We start from the raw sequence: 22,041 nt of genomic DNA, 5'->3' as shown, positions 1-22,041 counted from the left end.
AAACTGCTCAGTCACTGGAGTTTGTAATTCCAGAATCTCTGAACAAAACCTTAGTTTTTTTTCTTACAGCACTTATTGCTCCTGTAGCTGTCCTGAACCGTTTTACTTCTTGACCAGAATCAACAGACAATCCTCTTTTAACAGCAGATGAGGCAGAACTTGCTCCTTCTCCACTTGCGCTTGAATCCATATCTGAATCTGGCTGAAAGAGCAGCAATGTGCATGTTAAAAAAGCATTTAACTGTATAACAGTTCAAGCTTTACCAGTTTATTTAGACTTCCTACCTGCTGGTCTTTAATTCTTTGCAATTCCCATTTAATAACTACTTCAGCAAGATCCACAGCTAATTTTCTTTGCTCTATCGTAACACTGGGAGTGAAGCCCAGTCTCTGCATGGCACTAACCATATGCTGAACCAAGTGATGTCTCACTGGATAATAAACCTGAAAAGATGATTTCACAGCCATGTTAGCCATTACCCAACAAAATCCGACACAAAAACTACAGAGTTGAAATAAAGTAAAGTAATTAAATAGTCTTTAATTCCAAAGCTTGGCAAATCCATACCACATTCAAATTTTGAGATCTGGAAAGGGAACCAATGCTTTGAAAATAAAATTTTGGTTACAATTTTCTGTAGTGATTAGTTCCACAAAATTAAGAGGTACTTTTCAAGATAACTGATTTTTCTCAAAGACAAATCATTCTAATTTTTTGCCAACCCTTTTTGAGAGCTACAACTAACATTTGAACAAACTCCAATTTTTTTTTTTCAAAAAGGAATGAGGCCTGAAAAGTGTTTTAAATGCATATTAGGTATCTACCACTTTGCATTATATTTTAACATTTGTTTTAAAAAATGCTCCTATCTTGACATACTACAGAGTTCTCCATTTGATTCAGTATTGCCCAACATACATTAGCTGGAGATAAAAGTAGCATAATAAACCCCACAGAATATACTTAGTCAAATAAACAAGGATTACTGGAGGATGGATAGGATGGAAAAGAATATAGTTCTGCCCTTTTTTCAAACAACTCTTGAAGACTCCTCACAGCTCTGTTAAAGAGTACTAATGCATATGAAATGAATTAAACTCACAGATCTTCACCTAACATTTCTAATTCTAAATTCAACCATTCTAAAGCTCAGCAAGTTGTTTCCTATTTAATTTTAATAGTTGTTTTCAGTTTTAAATCAGACAGCTGATGTCTTTGGAAGCCAAAATATATACATCAAATTATTATTTTCTAACCAAACTGCAGTTGACCTCCTTGATATCTTGGATACAGTGACTACGAGAAAAACTGCTACAAGTACCTTGAAATGCTGTACTATCAAGTGCAAAATATGTACTAGCTGGGGAACTGTATGACCCTCTTCCACAATGATTTTTCGTGTCCAGTGAGTCAGCATCTGGTGTCCATCCTCCATCCGAGCAGGGACAGCTGGAGTCAGGATTGCCATCGCCTGCCTGACAATAGCTCGGGCCTCCATTGCATGAGCTTTCAAAAGACTGTGAAAAACCTAAACAGCAAAGTTTCTGATCAACATTAATTATATATATATGTACAAATATATTCAGAGAAACTAAAACATATATTCTCAACAACCTGAGTTTTTCCCTAAAGGCCAGTACTTTGATAAATGTATAATGCTACCTTATCATCAGAAATATATAGCATACACTTCTGTCTCCTTTCTGTTTCCTTTTTCTTTCTCTCTCTCCACTGTCCAATTTGAAATTTTCCTTTGGTCCCCACACGCTCACTCAAATTAAATGTCTGTCTCTTAAATGAAGAAATATTACTAGGTTTGGTAAATCTACCAGAACAACTTTTCCTTGTCCCATTTACTCTCTCTGTTTTCACTTATCTTCAAACTTACTTCTACACTCTCCTATCCCTGAATAAATTTGTTATAATATTTGGCTTGCTGCTTCTTTATCTGCTCATTGCACATCAATTTAACATTACTTGTATACAAAGTACCCAAAACCACTACTATTTAAAATTAAAATGCACAGAAAGCACACTAGAGAACTTACATCAACACACCCTAAATGTATGAATTCGAGCCCATAGTCAGTACCTGCAGAACAATCTTCTTATGTATGGCAAATTTGGCAATGATGTGTGCCAAGAGCAAATGCCCACTGTATTTGCATGCTGGGTCTACACATGCTTTGGACAAGAGGCAAGGCCAAGCAAAGGTCATCAGGCGCCGCAGTTTGCTGTTCCTGTTTTTGTTATTGTCATGAATGTGATGTGGAGCATGCTCAACCAGAAGTGTGGCAAACTGCAAGAGATAGATCCTGAGAGAATCCAGCATATCGGCCTGTTTTTCTGGATCAAGCACCTAGTTCCAGGAATAATCAAAGTGGAGAAGAGGAAGGTGAGAAAACACACGACAAAGCAACTTTATTACCTACAAATTTCCTCTTCTTTTGCTTTGTCAGTGGTTTTTAAGAAGACTAACAACTATAACCATGTTTTTCGTTCTGTTTAATATCCACAAAACAACCTCCTGAGGTGAGAACTTTTAAATAAGCAAACCTAGGAAATTCCAAGGTGCTAACATATAAAAAAATCATTTAAAAACCCAACCCTCATGTTCAACATGATCTACTTTGTAAGTGCTAACTGGTTCAAGAAAACCAAAGCGAATTACAAAGATTCTGGTTTTCAATAACAATAAGCTTTATGATAAAGACTAGAAATGGACCTGTCAAAGACAGACATCCAAGTGAAGTCAAAAGACCTATTAGAAACTGAAAATTGTCCTACTGATGAGTGATGATCTCACAACTGTTACACGATTTGATACGACTAATCAGATTCAGAAATAGCTTAACTAATTCAAATAAGGGTTGAGAAGCAAATGAGAGGAACAACTTTTTGTTTTAATTTTCTAACACCTAATGTAAACAAGGACTGTTACCTTTGTTATAAAAACACTTGTGATGCTTTCTGGATTATCTCCCTCTGGATTTGGGGGTCCCAACAGCTGTTCACCTTCTCCTTTTTCAAAACTGTACAAGAAAGCAGGATTCATAATATGTTGCAGCACCTAAAGAATATAAACAGAAGAGTTACACTGATCTGTAAGTTTTTGTAAATAGCTGTCAAGTAATTACACATGCAAGCCTCTGTGTTAGACATTCACTTTTTTACAGAAGTAAGATATGAATAAAACTTTAAGAAACAGATACACACAGATTTCTTCCCCAACCTCCCCCCACCATTTTCCCACTGCAAGGTCAAAGATTCTTAGAAAGTGTACACTAAAATAGTCAGCACTGAAAGCAAGATAAATTGCTGTCTCTGTTTATTATTGCTATTTCTCAGGTATGATATTTTCACCTAAATGGCTCTGCCAATTATCAAACTCATTGACATTTAAGTAAGCAAGTTTTGTTGCCCTAGTTCCCAAGAAGAAAATTAAACCTAAATACCAGACTTCTTTGATTTAATTGCTTTAGTTACCTTGGCTTTGAGCTCATCTCCAAAGTTTGGGTCATTGAAGTCTACAAACCGGAAAAACAAAGCCCGTTTTTGGGGAATACTGTAGTTTTTGGGGATCTCTTCCTCCATGTATTCCTTTAGGAAGGTCATATTGCAGAGAAATCGACCTGTAAAAGCCCGAAGCAACTGGAAGAGCAACTCTATATCGCCATAATTCCGCCTGTGGAAATACAGAAAACAAAAAGCTTCTCTGAAAAAATACCCAACCAAACTACTACACTGCTAACTTGGTGAAGAAACTAATCTTGGTTTTAAATAAGCAGAGTGCCAAGAGCAGGCAGGACCAGAGGCATGGTTTTAGAGCTAGAAACAGTCTTATGAAATACATAAAACTTTCTCTTCACTAAATGCAAACTCGTTTTAGTACCCCAGTACTCCTTTACAGTATTTTCAAAATTTAAATGAAATAATGTATGCAAGCTATAGAAAATAAATGGTTTTTACATACTTGCAGTAATTCAGCAGGCAATATGCTAATAGCTTAGGTTCCTTCCAATTTGTTGCAGCCATGTTCTCCTTACGGTGTCTCTCCTGAAAAGCTTCACTCACCCATACACGTTTCAGCTGATTCACCAAGGAATGTTGATTTGCCAACCAACATTCATCATTCTTAACAATAATACTTATGATCTGTCAAAAGGCAAAACAAGATAAATGCAGAGTCAACATGCAGCAGATCTGTCTGAAGAAACAACATAAAAGCACTTCTTTAAATCAATTAAGGGTTCTAAAATGTTTAGAGAGTGTCAAAAACTATTTCAGTTGAATTTTTAAAGGAATTTCTCTTATAAAAAAATAGTTTATGTTGCCACATTTTTCTCTTGCATCTTACTTGATTAAATAAAAAGTGTAATTCATTTCAGTCTCTTTTTCTTCCTTGATTGACTCTGACTACAAACACTTTACATATTTACAAGTGTTTTTCACCAGCCTTTAAAACATACACACACTTGAAAGTCTCTACATAACTGGCCTGTAACTAAAGAGGTTTTAACTATCTGCTGCAGAGACAAACAAAAATAAATTAATACCTTAATAGCCTGAAACTGAAGATCAAGACGCATTGTGGTAGTGCTTGGAGAACCAGGTCTAACAGCTGCTTGGGTACCAACAGGTAACAGCAGAGTGATGAATCTGTTAGGATTAGCTGCCAGGACATCTCGTAGAGGTTTGGCATCTTTATGTTTCAAGAAACTCTGAGGAAGAAATCATTTTAATAACAATCTTTAAAAGAAAAAATATCCAAAGGCTATATCAGCCTTCAGCTTTTATATTACTCACTGAAGTTGTAGAGGTTACATTTAACATATATAAAAATAACTGCTACAACTTCAGTAATAGTTTTACATGGTCTGAAAAGGGTTAAAATCAACACCCCAGGACAAACAAAAAACAAAAGAGAGAATAGGTACCCTACAGTCAGAGTAGGACCATGATTATGGAAAATATTAAAAACTTTTCATTCATCAGATTTGTGAAGATGAGGGGTTTTTCCTACTCTCCTCCCCACACAGCTTACCATAAACATTCTGCTCCATTGTGGATCATTTAAAGTGGCTTCCATCATGAACAGCTCCACAGTCTGCGACGGATGACGTGTCAAAAATTTTATCAGTGGTTCCCTGAATGGACTGCCAGCCTGAAAGATTCAAAAAGCTTAAATTAAAAATGCAAAATAAAGAGTATTTTCTACTAATTTACCAACTCTCATAAAAATACATTTGACTGAGCATTTAGGCAGCCACAAAATATTCAGAACTTCAATGGTAAGAATTTATTGACAGTTTCAAAGCTTCACTTTTAAGAGTCTATGAGAAATGTTAATACCTCCTAAAAGTCTTGAAGAGCATATTTGTTTATTCATTAAATCAAATGTTCCCACAACATATTTAGAATGTTACAATTACTGTATACTAATGTTTAAAAATACTATCAGCAAAAAATATCAGTTAAAAAACCAGTTGATTTCCACTTTTACCTCAATTAACATTGCTCGTTCTGTTTTCATAACAACTTCCAGGAGGGGTTTAACCAATGTCTGAGGGGCAGCTGGGATCAGATGGAATAAATTTATAATTGCTGAACAAATCTTCATTTCCTACAGGTAAAAAGAAACACAAATTAGTATTGCTAATTAAATACATAAAAACACTATCACATATCCTTTCCTCTCTTTAATAGCAGAGCCAGCAACCAAATGTAAAGGGTTAACGTATATACAGCATCTACTTACCATGATGTATACAGCAAACTGTTCTTGCAGAAGTCTCCCTTTCTCCCTTATAATATCATGGTTTAATTTTAATTTCTTTGTACCTGTAGTGGTGGTTTACATGTACGAGCTAAACACTGAGTAATGATAATGGCAATGGGGGAGTTATGGACTGATCACTGCACTGCCAGAGTGGTTCATGCATCAAAAATCCAGACTTCCTTTCTAAACAGTTTCTTGTATACTCCCCAGAACCCTGTATCAGACATGATGAGAAAGACAGGCAGCTTCTCACAGCACTGTTCAATGGATCTTGCAAACAGCTGGTTACTTCAAAGAAAAGTCAGCTCTGTTTTTCCACTAGGTATTGAATTCTTCTTAAGTCCAAAATAATTCTGTGGTTTTCATTGTGTAATTTAAATGGGCACTGTACTTCAGTTCCCTGGAGTGTGAGTTGTCTTCAGTAAGAAAAGTGAATGGAAAAACACAAACCACCCACCCCCTTCATTTCTCTAAAGCAGATTTCTGATGTGCAGTAACCAAGAGTATTATAAAGCTCATTACATTTCCTCAGCTGCATCTAAGCACAAAGTATTAGGCCCCACTCCTTTAACATGATCCTCCTAGACAGACCTTCAAAAGACTACTTAGGACTAAGAACACATATAAAACCTTATGCCTTCACAGAAGCTAAAAATCCTGCTTTTCCTATTACAAACATGCTTTACATCCTTAAAAGCAATGTTACCAAAACAACTCTGCCACAGAAAACAGAAGACAATTCACGGCACTGCACTCAAAGGCACAATGCACTCTGCCCAAAACACAGTAATACAGCTAACAGATCACAGTTTAAAAGAAATAAAATAAAATAAAAATAAAAATCACAACAACGAAGAACTTCCTGGTCCTGAGTTTCTCACCTCTACCCCTTCCATGGCAGGCTGAACCAAAACAGAAGTCACAGAATGAAAAGAAAAAGCCCACAGAAACATCAAATAAATGAACAAATCAGTAAATGCTATTATTTAGGTTGCTCAAACTGAAAGAATGAAGACAATGAGAATCTCCCATGCGGTGAATTGCCCTCCTAAGAATTAGGATGAAAAGCATCCTTTTTTTTTCTTGTACATTGTTCAAACATAGCTTTTCAAATATTTGTATTGAAAAAAATATATTAGAGATTAAGTAAGGGGAACAAAAATTTAACACCTTCAGTGACAAATTTGTCCAGAATGAATAATGAAATCACTTTCAATACCTCAACTACAAAACTATAAAGTCTTTCTAATAGGCTACAGTCCAGAATTTCCACAGTGATGTCCCTGTTCATCAGGACAGCCAGAGGCAATCCTCTATTCAAAACTTGTTTTTCCAATTATAAGACATGACCTAAAACCCTTCCCCTTTCCTTATGGAAGCAGGGAATAGAAGAAGAAGGAGTTTAAATCAAAAATTTTATTCATTGGGACAACAAATTAGATCTTAATCACTACTTAACATGTTATGCTTTAATTTGTTCAGGAACACAGTAGGACTGTCAAAGTTAATTAGGTGAACAAAGAGCTCAGTTATTTTAGCAGCAATAGTTGCTAATATGCAATATTTATAACTGAGGTATCAGAAGTTTTTAGTTTGTCTAGAATCACCATTTAAATGTGTAAACTCATTTCACAGACATTTGGACTGTTCCAGTAAGTAACCTTGCTAACTGCTACCTGCACTATGGGGGAGAACTGCATCACAACATCAGCACCTTCATAATGTGCTGCTGGAAAAAGATGAAAACTCTTTAAGTCAAAGAAGTCACTGTAACAGTGCTCTGTCCCGTTTCAGCTAGCAAACACAAGGCTTTTCCTCACCAGCTCCATTCTCCCTTGTGTGTTTATCATCTTCTAGATGTAAACCTCTCACTCAGACTGAATGCTGCAACTCCTCCAGCAACACTCCCTAACATTGCCTTCAACTTAATATCTCAGATTTTGGAATCTCACTATGATCAAGAAGAAATTAGAGTAAGACAAAGGCCAACTACAGTAACTCTGACCACCAGTTTCACCATCCTAGTTTTTTACACATCTAGAATTTACAATTATTGCAACAGCACAATGTACATACAAATATAAGTACAAAGACTGCCACAGCAATTGTACAGAGACCTCATTGCTTGTTCTAAAGTTTTAACTTTTAAGAAAACTTGACAGCAACAACTGGGGGAGTTGAGTAGTTTCAATTAGTTTTTCAGTCATACAATTCTATTTTAAAATGTTTCCACAGATTTCTCTCCTCCCTTAAGATGTGACACTAAGTTTATTTCTCAAGTGCCTGATGTACACCTTGCCCTCAACATAAGTAGGTTACAAACCAACACAAAAGAAAAACAAAACAAAACAAAACAGGTTTAGAAACTAAACACACAGAAACTACACAGAAAACATCAACAGAAAACATCAAAAGCAGAAAAATTCACATTTAAGTGTGATTTAGGGACAACTAAATACTGTTCCAGAGGTGCCAGATTGCAGTTTGGAAGACTATTGTGATAAAAAAGATCCTCACGATATCTGTAATCATCAAGTGTGAGGAAAAGTGAATCCCAAAAGTAGAATATGAAGATTTTACAACTACTTGAACATGAATAAGTTGTGTTTAACTAAAAAATGTACAGGTTTTAAGTTTAAACATAAGAAACAAATTCTTTTCAGTTAGAGAACATCTAGGTCAAAAACAAAGCAATCACTGCATTCACATTTAAAAGCTTTCTTTGCAGTGACAGGAAAGAGTAATGAAAAGCCATTAAACCATTGCCATGTTTTGAAGGAAATATAAAGCCAAGCTAATTTCATTCTAATTTGAAAAACAAAGACTAATAAAATTCCCTCCAATTTTTTCCTAGTTGAAATAACAAATCTCAACACTTAATAGAAATTATTAATTGAAATTATGAAAATTCTGGTAATCTACTTTACACTAAAACAGGAATTCCCTTCAGTGCTGTATTGCTAAGCACACGCCGTGTGGTCATTACACTGTGTAATTTTCCATTTATAAGAAAACTGATCAGCTGGCAAATACTGAACTCATTTTTCATAACTTATATGTTAAATTAACTGCGATTATATTATTATTATTATTATTATGTATAATTTTCAAAATACTATGTTACGAAGATCAAACATATTAGTGAAAAAAGGATTATGCTGCTGAGCTCATCAGCCATTCCAATAAAGAACAGATTTCTAAGCAGAAAATCCTGAGGAAAAAAAAAAATCCACAATCTGTTCCCACAACAACCTGTATAGAATAGGCTTGAAAGTAACTGTTATCAGCAGATAAGAAGCTCTTCTTACCACACTTTGTTACAAATATTCGATAAGTTCATTATCTTGCAACAGAACAGTGTGTAATCTGTTGTGGCAACATTTACAGCTGAATGAGTTTTTTAATTCCAAAACATTAATACTATTTATTTCCTATCTTCTCACATAAAAGCATTCATTTACTTACATTTCCATCACTCCGTTGTCCACCTTTGTGTGTAATAACTACAACTTCCATCCATTTACGCAGGTGTTGCTATAAAGAAAGAGCAATTAGTATTATTATCCTAATTATACTGTTCCATTTTAGCAAGTGACAGCATGTGCTACAAGAACAGAAGAAGCAGAAGTAGAAATTATTGTTTGAAGGAAACAAAGGGAAAAGGAGTACCCATTCTTATTCCTTGAGTTGAAGAGTTTACTGTAGCCAAAAGTCCTCTCCAGAAAAAAGGAGTTATAGGAGTGCCACTAAAAGGCACCAAAATCTGAAATCTGGTGGGCTTACACTTGTTTAATTATTTGCCTTATATGCATATATTCTAAATATTTAAATATCCATGGCTAAAGGACAAATAATTCACGTACACATTTTTAAAACTGTACATTAGAAGGGCAATTTTCTGCCATTTTCTGTATCAAGAACACCAAAACAGACACCCCAGTAGGAAGGAAAACATGTTTTCAATGGTTTCCTTAGTAATTATGCTGCTAGCACCTTGCTTAAAGAAAAATTTGTCCAAGCAGACCTTAGCATAACTAGGTATGTCTGCACTAGAAAAGATTATCTCTTAGCATTTCACTTTAGTTGTTCTTTAGAAATTAACTTATTTTAAAGATTATTTTTCTATTAATTGTGAAACAAAAATCTTTTACTTCATATATATATGTCAAGTGTCATAATTTGTTCTCTGATTTTTCAACACCACCAGTATTAACTAAAAGAACTTCTTCTGGAAGAGTAAAAGAAAACTTAAATTGACATACCATCATTTGATCACAGAATTTATCATTAAAAGAGTTTGGGAAAAGTCTAGTGACAGATGTCAGACGATTCACAACATTCAGTGTCAGACTTCGATAGTCTCCCAACATCATAAGTAATGGTCTCATGTGTGTGTGAATTTGATCAACTTCTATGGTAGCTCCTTCCAAGAACTGCAAGAGAATACAGTATTAAGACACAGATGCAGAGAGGAGTGACTTTTGTACAAGCATCTTTCTTAAAATAAATTCTGCTGACTTGATTTTTCTTCCTTTAGTTTGTATTTTCAGATCACAACAGCCTAAACAGTATTTACTACTGGAAATATATTACTGACAAGATGGATTTGTGAAGCACTTAAGTATTTCTGACACACTGTAAGGTATTCCATGAAACAATCAAGTAGGAGATCTTAATTACAGATGGAATGAAAAACTGCCTCAATTATAAATTCAACTATGCACAAACTACTTAGACACTTACTGCTCTTACTCAGCAGTAAGAGCTGGCTGAAAGCAACAGAACAAATTTCTGTGTATAATCTGCATACATCCTGAATAATGTAAAGGTCAAGAGAACCCAGCTGCAAGTAGACAGAATATTTCCTGTCATAACCAAACACCCCGTGGGCACAGATTTATCACAGGAAAAAAGACTAGAAGAATTCTATACCAAATGCATAGGTCAGGAGAACCCTTACTTGCTCCCTTTTAACTCTCAATCCAACCATATTGCTAACAAGCCATAAATAACAAGTACATTCCCTTTGAAGACCAGAGTGACATGAAAAGATGTCTGACCTTTAATCAGTCAATGGCCTAAAAAAACTGTAAACCATCAGTATAACTACAGTTATAGTCCTGTTACAAGCCAATCTACACATCACTACCATGTAACTATTTTTATTATAATTCCAAAAATATAGAAGAATTGTATTAAAATCCTGCTGAACCAGAATTAGGCATATCTACTGGGCAACAAATCATGATAAGATAATATCCTTTTTCCTGTCCTTCCAGCTTTTTTACACTATAACTTAGCATCCAGAGAACAGACAGTGTAGTGTAGCACCATGTAAGGATACTACTTCTGACCTTATTCACTGAAGGCACTGTCCTGTCCCCCTAAAGGAAACTGTCAAACTGTCATGCAGTTTAACTTTGCTGCATTTCTTACTTTTCCAAAACCAGATCGAGGGTCCCTACCAATTCTTCTAGGAACAAAGAAACCCAAGAAAATCTTTTATAGTAAAACCAGGAATGCACATTGACAAAACTGCTGGGATGGACTCAACCTGTTAATTTAGAAAAGAAGATAACCACACAAACAGAAAGACCGAAAGACTGGACAGACAGAAACACTTACCATGTTCCTTGTCCAAGAGCTTACAGTACTTAATTTCAAGGGCTAGGTAACCCAAAAAAACCTGCATCTGACAGAAACTTAATTATATTGGTGTCACTAACAAAAACTTAACAGAATCACTATTATTTTCTGTAGAGACCTTACCTAGGAAGCTTTGTAACAAGAAAGTAAAGCAGCAAGAATTATAGCCTCAAAAGCAACAATATTTTACTACACCAACCTTTCTCATGCATGCTTCTCCTGCCTCCTGCAGTTCATTATTTGTTGAATTAAGTGCCTTGAAAAGTGCAGCAATGATTTTCTCTCTGGACTGAGGCAAGTAATTGCAAGCAGCTAGAGCATCTGTAAATATCAAAGTAAATGTGTTGTCTTTGTTAAGCCAGTTTCACAAGAGAGGAAAAAACACTTCTAATTCTACATTTCTTCTCTTCAAATTTCTTTTTATTTCATCTTAAATTAGAGACAGCTAAAACTTAACATGCTTTGCCAAAAGCAACAAACATCATAAAATAGTAAAAGCAAGAAAATTCTATTAACAGTGTTCTGAAGTGTTCCAAATGCTATACAACATAATTGATCTAAAATATCCTAGGTTCATCTCAGAAATTAAACCTTAGTCATTAAGGAAGTAACAATACTTTCCTATTATTCTCCATTAAAAGTGTGACCTCTAGAGAGCAGTCATCACCCTTCTGCTCATCTTGGTTCCCTGCTGATCTTGGGAAGAAGACTGCCCATTGCTCAAAAGAAGACTTCTCTACATCAAATTTTGCTTTGGAAGCTTTACTTACTTAAGGCTGCAATCCGAAGAGGTACAAGTGATGGAAGACTCTTGTAACAAGGTAGTTTCATTAAGGAACCATCTTCAGCCTCACACAAATTCAGTAACTACAGAAAAAAAGAAACAATGATTATTTTATCAGTTACCTTTTGAGTCTTGTTTATTCAAAGAGCCAAGTTTATGAAAAGCCATTAATCAATCTCCAAATGTCACCAACACCCAAATATTCTACTCAAAGGTATAAGTTCCCATGAAGACCAATGATTAGCTAGAGGTAAGAGAGCCCATTAGCACTGCCATCAGTGAAAAGTCAGGCAAAAATTAGCCCTTTTGCATATTGTTGGCCAATACCTAGCTGTTCTATTTGTAAACAGGCTGCCCATACACTAAAAGAATAGGTTTGCAGAAAAGCTTGCCTCCTGAATGGCAGTAAAAGTATTGAAAATATTGAGAAAAGGAGTAAGAGAACAGAAGAAGATTTATAGAGAAGAAATGTACTGAAAATGTCTTCAGTAATTCAGTCATAGGTAACTGCCCAGAAAGACAATTGCTTCCTGAACAGCTCTCCTCTTTGCAGGTGAGTATTTTCAATATATGTCTGTGGTTTGTGTTGGAAAACAGTGAACAAGTAGAAACAAAGTTATGAAATTTAGCAACACCCATGTTGCACTGATATCCAAGAATGCTGTTAAGAATCAGACCTTCAGTACCAATATATCACTCTCACCTTTACAGACATTTTTTGATCTACAGCACTTTGGGTTTGTCTTAAATATAAAACTGAGGATTCTCCATTTTAAACAAGGGAAGTTCTAACACGATCACTACATTGAAGTATGAGTATGTCAGAAGAAAGTACCTCTGTGTAGAAAACCTTGTGTTCCACAACATTTAGATCCATGGTGAACAACCGGGGTTGCAGGGTCGTGCAAAATGTATTTCCCTCCATCAGGCCAATCTGGGCATTTGCAGGTTGATGCCTAAGTAAATGCTTTTTAGGAGGAACCATGTCTTGGAGGACCTACACAATGTAATTTAGATTACTAAATTAGAAGCCTGTTCAAATGACCCCACAACCTAGCCACTAAGAAGACATTATTAGTCAAGGCTCCATTTACTGCTGTGGTTCCAAACGTATCTTTTTAGAAATCACTAAACAAGAAGAAATGTTTTTCTCTGAACTAGTTTAATTCACAGCCAGTTAATGAAACAGACCAGTATCTATAATTATTACATATTTTCTGTGAACAGATCTATGATATTTAGTAACCTCACTTAATGTTATAAACAAAAAAGGCAGTAGTAGACATAACCATTTCAAAGGTTCAAGAAACATGCATATTTTAAGCTCCTTAAACAACAGAATTATAAAACCATTACTGTATCTTTTGCCTACTGCATCAACTTCTCAGGTAGCAACTAGAGAACTCCTTTGTATATTCCTAAACTACAATAACAACATCGAATTTCATATGTTGTGGTGGCCTTATGTACATTTATTTGTCTTTCAAGAGAAAAACGTTCTATCAGCTTTAAAAGTTATTCAAACCATCTTTGATACTCCTAGAGTCTCTTTGGATAGGGAAAAGTTGCAATGTAACTCATATTTATTGAGCAACAGAACACTGAGGTTCAAAGTGCAGCACCTATCTGGCCTAGCCTGTGTCTGATTGTGGTAGGAAAACAGCTCATAATTACAGGAAGTAAACTGAATTGTAGACACTATAAATACTGGCTAAGCAGTAGGGCACAGCTTGTATTAATCTCTGCAGTACTCCAGCCACAGAGTATTTTAGAGCAAAGAAGCCTAGCAAATCACAGATACACACTAGCAACACTTTCAGAGCTTAGTTTGCAGAAAAGCATTTTGCAAATCCAAACTGGTAAATAACTTCAAACTCACTTGGACTATTTCTCCTTACCTCTTTATGTGGCTCCATAATCACTGTGACACTTTTTCCAGTGACTTGTGCAAGTACCTGCAAGGAATGCATGGCCTGTTTTCTCACAGTGGAGTTTGGAGATGTTACTTCTCGAACGAGGTCATGTGTTACATGATGAAAAGACTTTTCCTGTGCTACTAGGATTTCTTCTGTTTTTTCTTCATCTTTTAAAGGAGTTGCACATCTAATCAAAAGCTGTTCTAATGTGGTCTTTGCCATAGCAACTGCTCCATTGGAAACCTAAGGTATCACAGATTATTTGTATTAACTTAAGTACAGAACACAGATCATAAATCTACACACTACTCTTCAATGAACTTAACATTCAATTTTTTTAATTCTAGAAACAGCTAAAAAAAAAAAAGAAAAAACAAACCTGTGGTTTCTTATACAAGTGACAATGAATCTATTGCTCCTTCACTTATCTGAATGCAACCTCTACATTTCTACTCAGTAAGAAGCAAGTGTAATTCCAAAAACTGTGGCAAAGTTATGTTGATGGAAAAAAAAAACCAACCTCATTCATAATTTCAATTCTTCATTTAAATTATATTACTAAAATTCACTTGTAACTATCACAGATACAATACATTCTGAAGTTAAGTAAAATCAGGATCAGCAAGAGTTTTATATGTGGGAATTTAAGAATAGAAGTTTGCTTTCCCCATACTATTCAATATAACTAATTAATTAAATACCTCTCCAGTTAGATCCATCATAACAAAGAGAAGTGCCTTCAGGAAAGTCTGCTGGTTCTGGAGGACCCAAATTAGTGGCAGCCGTTCCATAAGAAATTTAATTGACACAACACCTCCTAGTTTAGCATACCAAGCTTGTTCATAACAGCAAGCACATAAACGTTCCACAATGTATGAAAACAAGGGAAGCTGACAAGCCTGGAAACAAAGAAATGTATCAGTTTGTTTTTTCAGCTCACTAGAAGCCTCCAAAATTTTAAAAGTAAAATTGCATTGGCTGAAACTAGACCATTTAAATATATCTTTAAAATACATATATTACCCTTTCCTTGGAACCCAAGATAATGCTTGCAACATCAAATATCACTGCTAGAGCCACCTCTCCTATTTTGCAGAGTTCTTTCTCCTCATATGCCATGCAGATTGCTATGGCATCAATAAGCACCAAGGGATCCATGCCTTTTGACCCATTTTCTTCACTATGAAACATTGCTGTACTAGGCTGGCTTCCAACCTGATAGCACTGCAGCAAAAAAGGACCTGCAATTCATATTAGGGAAGAAAAGAGAGAGAGGAAGAAAGCTAAAACAATGGATATTTAAATATGAATAGTCTTTCAATTAGATTTTGCTACTCCTCTGACTAGCTAATAGCAAAACCAGTAAGCACTGTGTCTATTTGCATATAAATGGATTGTAAGGGATTCTTCACTCTTAGCAGAAAAAGATTACATCTACTTGAATTTTTTCTTCTGTGAACTAGACTGCAAGAAGATTTAATTAAAATGAAGAATCATAAAAATTCAAGTTACATTAACGTGAGAGCAATGGTATGCTTACACCTTGTCTTTTCCCCCCAATTACTTGGCATACTGTACACTCCTGACAAAAATTTTACTCCATAGATGCAAGACACCACAGTGCTCTGAATGTCTACTTAGTTCTTCTCATGGCCCTTCAAAACCACAAGTGGAAACAACCCAATTAAAGACCACCTGCAAATATAACTGTATATCAAGTTACACAGATGCTCAAGAAATATAAAATGTTCCAAGCAGCAATAATGTCTTTGGCTGTATCATTTTCAAAGTATTATCACGTGATTGTTTCCTAAAACTTGCTTAATGATTTTGCTCTGCTCAAAAAAATGAAAACATAATTAAGCCATCAAACAAAAACCAACCTATCTACCCAGAAGCAGCAGCAATATCACCACTTTCTCTAAACAGATTACTGTTAGAAAAAGTATAAACTTCTCCACCCCTCTCACAGCCATTCACATGATCTCTGTTACACTGTACTTACCACACTGCTGAGCCACTGCCACCATCGTGTAGTGGCGGATCAAGCTGGCTACAAAAGGCAGAGCACTGGGCCTCAGATCTTTGATGACTGCTGACATGAATGCTCCTGTCAATGCCTGTTCAAAAGTCTTACGAGCTGGAGTATCCTGAGCTTTGTATCTGTGTGAAATAATCACACTGGGGATGGACTTCTCTGTAAAGCTGAAAAACAAAACTAAGTTCATTATAATCCTAAACTGCAGCACTGACAGTGCAATCATGAGCTCATCCAGTACTTGATTTAAAGTTTGCTCTTGATACCTAATTCCTTCTCCACTGCCCATTGTCCCCTTGTTTTTATGGAGTTAAACCAGTTCACTCAGTCCTTATTAATTTTTTCAGCCACTGGTCTCAAACATGATGGATAGCTCAATTTCTTCAGGAACATTTAAAGCCAGTGGTTCAGAAGAAGCCCATGTATATTACAAATAATAGGTACACAGGCATCGTACTGCAATTCAATTACAGAATGTTATTTTCAATATTTTGACATTTTTCCCCTTTTTAAAATGACATTTGATTTTAATCTTGAAAGACTGAAACATTATTTATCAAATCACTGCCCAACAAAACCTATTCATTGCAAAGCTGTATTTATGTCAAGTCTAACCCGTCCAAATTGGAAAAGCTACTATAATCTTTAGCTACATTTAATACACTGCAAGACTCAAAGTAAGGACATAATTTGTAGGTGTAGATGTCCAAGTTGTCTAAAAGCAATAAACTAATTTAGAATTGTAATAATTGATATTCAAAGATCTAAAAACATTCAATAAAAAGCCTCCACATTAACACAAACTGGGCTACATGTGTGACTATACCATAGTTCAGTCACCAAATCAAACTGAATTTTGTGTCTCTTTTAACTTCAGTAAAAACTTAGATGTACATACAAAATACCATAATCTAAGTTAATATTTAAAATACAATCAAGCATCAGAATAATCCAACTATTTAAACATGTTAATCTAAAACTGACTTCTAAAAAGTCTGATCATATGTCATTGATCATACACTGGAGTGTGATTAGGGGAGCAAAAAAAGTATGAAACATTAACACATTATTGGAATTAAATAACATGCTGACAAAATTCTTCTTACTGCAAAGTCCTGCACTGATTTATAAGGATAAAACAGTAGGCAAAAACCCCATGAAGAATACATTGCCTAGACTAACCATTTACTTTAGGTTATTCTAAAGACACAATAAATTTTACATACACATTTATGCTTAAAGAATTGTCATACTTGGGATGTGCAAGAAGTTGGTACAATGCATGTTTATTATCATCCAGGCTCATCATAGCTACTAAGAAACACTTGATTACTTCCCATGCTTGTCTCCGATAATAGGGTTCTGTGTTGGCACTCTTCAGACAGTCCAGAGCAGTCTCAATTGCCTACAATACAGAAAAGATAATAACAAAACACTTCATGTTCTTCATATTTACAGTAAGATGCTTAATTAAGGGACCAATATATTTAATACATACAAAAAGTAGCTTTAAAAGTATGTACAATTTTGATGGCCCAAGTTAAGAAATGCAAAGAATGCCCATGACAGTGGACTTAAAAATATTATTATATCTGTTGTGCTTTTAAAAATGCAAAGTTTCATGGCAGGTACATGAAATATGATCATGTACCTAATATTTACTAATATGGTCAGAAAGCATTTGAAGTCATGGGTAAAGTATAACTTCAATCTCCTTCTGCCCCCTCAAGAATATTTTTCTCCTCTTCAGCAATAACTGCTGTTCCTAATCCCTGTACACTGTAATTATAAAATGCATTTATGAACATATATAAATGGTAACAAAATTGTTCTATATTACAAATTCCTTTGCTGCATTTTCCATGAAAATCAAGAGCTACATCATACATGATGAAATGGCCTTGTAAGCAACTTCTAATCATTGTTTCCTTAAGAGAAATAGTACTCTTCCTTTGCAAGAAGATTCAACACATTTGAGATTATTCAAACAATCTCTTAAAATACAAAAGCAATGAAAAGGGGTTGAACAGAATTTTAAAAAGCTGTTACATTCAGGTGTTATATGGGGGGTGATGTACAATACAATTTCAACGAAAAATAAAGAACAGGTTGGCAAACTTCTATTAATTTTGCATGTCAAAATGAAGCAACAAGTTAGTGTTGGTCTACCTGCTTTTTATGATGACTGTTAACTCATCACTACACATCAAATAAAATAAAAAGTTCTTTGCAATGACTTCTGAAAGAACTAAGCACTTTTCCTGCCAAGTCTGGCAGGAAACAAATTACTTGAAACAAACAAAAACAACAAAAACAAACATAAGTGGGGTTAGATCTGTTTCTTTATCACAACATAAATTGATTAGAAATCTTTGTCTAGCTGGAGAGGCATACAAAAAAATAAAGTAAGTATGCATTATATCCTAAACCTATTTTCAGCTATATAAATATTACAATGTTGGATATTCATTACCCTCTATCTGGAGCTTGCAGACATAACCTATATTTTATCAATGTTTCATAAGCTAACAAGCTCCCAAATAAATTTGTAACAAAAGAAAACTGAGTAAGATGGTTTCTCAGCACAGAAAATAATGTAAGCCCTTACCTTTTCCATTGGGAGTTGAATGGATGCTTTACAGTCTGAAAATTCAATTGTAATACTGGGTCCTTGGATTTCTGTGACTACATATTGGAGTTTCTGGGATTCCTTTAACATCTTCCTGTTACTTCCACCAAATTTACCAAGTACACGATAAGCCACATGAGAAATGCTGTCTGCAGGATTGCGCAGCGTACGCCACAAAGCCTGTCAGTGTTTTAAGTGTTACGTGGTCAGATCACTCTCACTGCAAACATTTTCAAATTGTAATGTAAAAAAACCTCAAGGAAAACACTTATTCTTGTATCTGGGCATCTGTTCCTGAATAACTTGTAGAAAATACTTATCTAGATCGAATAAAACCAGTCCCAGCTCCCAACAGTTTAAATGCTTTATAACAAGGCTGTCTTAAATGTAGAATGTATTAGATTATCATGGTCAGCTACAATATTTTTGCCACACTGAAGTGTAATTACATGTTTATAGCCAATATTAGATAAACATTATGAATATAAAAATAAAAATAAAGCAGGCCAATAAAGGCTGAAGTGAATTAAACTCAAAGAGCTAGTTTTGAAATACAAAAAGCAAACACAGTAATTAATAAAGGATAAATCATATGCAAGCACTGTAGTAGAGGAAACAACCAAATTTAAAACACCGTTCCAAACTTCAGCCTCATCATCCTCACTGTATATCTAGGACTTCATATAGCTGTCAGTCCTGATATGCTGATAAGCTTTTCTTGTTTTCCTTTCTAAAAAGGTAAAGTTTAACCATTTTCTGTAGCAGTACATCTTAGCAGTACATACATAGTAATGAGTTGCAAGTCTGAACTTTACCACCTTAAAAGGGGGTACTGAAGAAATCAATTCACATTTAAATTTTTCAGTTCCTCAGTTTAACAGCACGACACCAACTGGCATATGTACAAATCAGATTGGTATGATTCTCACAACAGATTTTTCAGGTTTTTATAAGTAAAGGTTCACAAAAATGTCTAATAATACTTAATGAACCGATGACCTCTTGTGGTCTAACAGGAAACAACATGTTTACCTGCATCAGCTCAGCTCGGACTGGCTGAATGTGATCGTACAGGAAGTCTGGCTGCAAGTTATCCACACACAGTTCCAGAGTCCTTAAGCCTTGGCTGACCAGGGTCTGAGATCCATTGAGCGCCGACACCAAGGGGTCCATCAGCATTGGCAAATAAGGCAGCAATGAACTCAGCCGAACTGGCACAGTGAGGCAGAGCTCTACAAACAAGTCTTTCATGTGTTGTTTATGAAGGCCACTTTGCAACATATTAAGTCCTGAAAAAATCAGTAAAAAGTTGTATACTCAAAGGAAAAAGATTCTACTGTAAAAAATTGATATGTCCTAACTTCAGAATAACCTGGCATTTTTAAAATCTGTAAATCTTACAGCTCTGAAAAAAACTATTCACAAAATATGATACTACACATAATTATAATATATCTAAGGATTTTATGCAGCAAATAATTTGTAGGTACATGTATCTACAAAAAATATTGTCTATGCATATTCTAAAATTTAATACTAGACTCAATGAAGTAGCATTTTAATACAGTGGATGAAAACCACAAATATTATTTGATTCAGAACAAATTTTTTTAAAAAAAATATTTACAATCCTGAAAAGAAACATTAAACGAGTTCAAGTACATTTACTGTCTCACACAGAGTAAACACATTTCTCAGCTTATTTTTTTCCCCATTGAGATTTCATATATTTCATAAACCTAGCTAGCACTTCTACATATAATGATTTATAAGTAACGTACATATTTTCTAGCTATAATAAAAACGACTCCTACAGCTGCAGAAGGAAACCACAGGATTTCACACTCCTGGAAATATGCTCATCCCAGCTTGTCCTCAGGCTTAAGTAGCTCTTCATATATCTTTACTCATCCTCAGCATCTCTGCACTACAGTCTTTCCAAGCACAAATGCTCTGTTAATTAAACTGATTGTCATTTCCATGTCTTTGTACAAACTGACAATACTTGCATTTATATTTACCATGCACTTGCAGGTGCACACACACACCTTCAACTGCAGAACTAGAGCTTCTCTGTGATGCTCTTCCCACAACACCAGTGACAGCAATATTGCTTCTCCCGTTATTCTTATCCCTCAGCACTTAATGCTAACAAAGTTATCCATAGCATAAAAAGAATGAAAGACAAACAAACAAAAAAACCCACACAAACAGCCCCATAATGTAAAACACAGGGAAAAAAAAGCAGCAGAAATTGTGAAGCAGCCAAAACTATGGAGCCTGAAGCAGCTGATAATAACTAAAAATAAGCCACATTCAAGATATTTAATCAACTGCTAAGCTCAAAATCAGAAGCTACTTATCAGAGATAGGGTTTTAGTTTTGCTTTTTAATTACACAGCACAACTTTATTACTATCATTTATGTAAAAATGATCAGAAACTGGAGTGGGGAAAGAAGGTATTGTTCTACCTTGCAGTAAGTTTGGTAACAGCGGCAAGAATTCTTGATATAAGAGATCATGACTGCCTCCTCCAATAGATCTGAACAGTGCTCTGAGCAGCAGGAAATAGTTATAGGGCTCTTTGGCAGTCTGTGCAAGTTCCATAGAGCTGTTCACAATCTTGTGCAAATGTGGCTATAAAAAAAAAAGTAAAGCTTGAAGATTAATAAAATACCAGATTTGTCATTATTGTACTGTACAAGAGCTTAGAATGAGAAGTTTCTTAAACCAAAAACCTTCAGCTATTCCAAGTACTCTGATCCCAGGCTAATTTTATACCACTGTTGAAGAGTTTAGTTAAAAAGTAAATCTATATTTGAACAGTATCAAGAATCCAGAGCATGAAATGGAACCCTGCTTTCGTATTAGCAAAATTATGAAGTCTGCTTGCTGCTCCAAGCATTACTTTTATTAAAACAAAAAACCTCCTGCAAATCTGACACATTGAAAAATATTTGCACCACCAAACCAATGGATGTGAAGCAGAAATCGGAAGTGTCAGAATGACAAGAAGCAATAACTCACAATATTCATTTACTCCTGATCTAACTTCATCACTATTCTTAATTTTTATGAATGCTGAAATTTCACATTGAAAGCAAACTTCTGCACATGAAAAACTGGTTATGGAATTAGTGGCCTTCCTAGAGCACAAGACATAAACAGTTAGCAGGAATCACTTAAAGTAATTGATAAATACAAGGGTTCTCACAGGGACAAACCGTGACACAATTCTGGATTTTAA

At 35.1% G+C, this 22,041-nt stretch overlaps 1 protein-coding gene across 5 annotated transcripts in view; it reads right to left on the bottom strand.

Moving 5' to 3' along the window:
- The window catches only part of TRRAP (transformation/transcription domain associated protein), an 83,015-nt gene that overhangs the window by 45,736 nt on the left and 15,238 nt on the right, over positions 1–22,041 (bottom strand). For 3 of the 5 annotated variants that reach the window (XM_071760436.1, XM_071760440.1, XM_071760438.1), the window contains 23 exons: positions 21,266–21,431; positions 19,826–20,082; positions 18,773–18,973; positions 17,391–17,569; positions 16,132–16,331; positions 15,150–15,367; positions 14,828–15,025; positions 14,109–14,369; positions 13,046–13,207; positions 12,197–12,293; positions 11,626–11,747; positions 10,043–10,213; positions 9,246–9,314; positions 5,505–5,624; positions 5,046–5,165; positions 4,558–4,722; positions 3,975–4,156; positions 3,488–3,686; positions 2,943–3,071; positions 2,094–2,360; positions 1,323–1,529; positions 286–444; positions 68–202 (listed from right to left, as the gene is read on the bottom strand). In XM_071760436.1, coding sequence (XP_071616537.1) covers positions 68–202; positions 286–444; positions 1,323–1,529; positions 2,094–2,360; positions 2,943–3,071; positions 3,488–3,686; positions 3,975–4,156; positions 4,558–4,722; positions 5,046–5,165; positions 5,505–5,624; positions 9,246–9,314; positions 10,043–10,213; positions 11,626–11,747; positions 12,197–12,293; positions 13,046–13,207; positions 14,109–14,369; positions 14,828–15,025; positions 15,150–15,367; positions 16,132–16,331; positions 17,391–17,569; positions 18,773–18,973; positions 19,826–20,082; positions 21,266–21,431 — 3,984 coding nt within the window. The remainder of the gene's footprint in view (positions 1–67; positions 203–285; positions 445–1,322; positions 1,530–2,093; positions 2,361–2,942; positions 3,072–3,487; positions 3,687–3,974; positions 4,157–4,557; positions 4,723–5,045; positions 5,166–5,504; positions 5,625–9,245; positions 9,315–10,042; positions 10,214–11,625; positions 11,748–12,196; positions 12,294–13,045; positions 13,208–14,108; positions 14,370–14,827; positions 15,026–15,149; positions 15,368–16,131; positions 16,332–17,390; positions 17,570–18,772; positions 18,974–19,825; positions 20,083–21,265; positions 21,432–22,041) is intronic. The other 2 variants (XM_071760439.1, XM_071760441.1) reach the window with 1 other exon arrangement.

The sequence above is a fragment of the Heliangelus exortis genome, chromosome 17, assembly GCF_036169615.1.
Source record: "Heliangelus exortis chromosome 17, bHelExo1.hap1, whole genome shotgun sequence".
Lineage (NCBI taxonomy): Eukaryota > Metazoa > Chordata > Aves > Apodiformes > Trochilidae > Heliangelus > Heliangelus exortis.
Note: the sequence above shows the minus strand (reverse complement) of the source record. Positions and strands in the feature narration are given on the sequence as shown.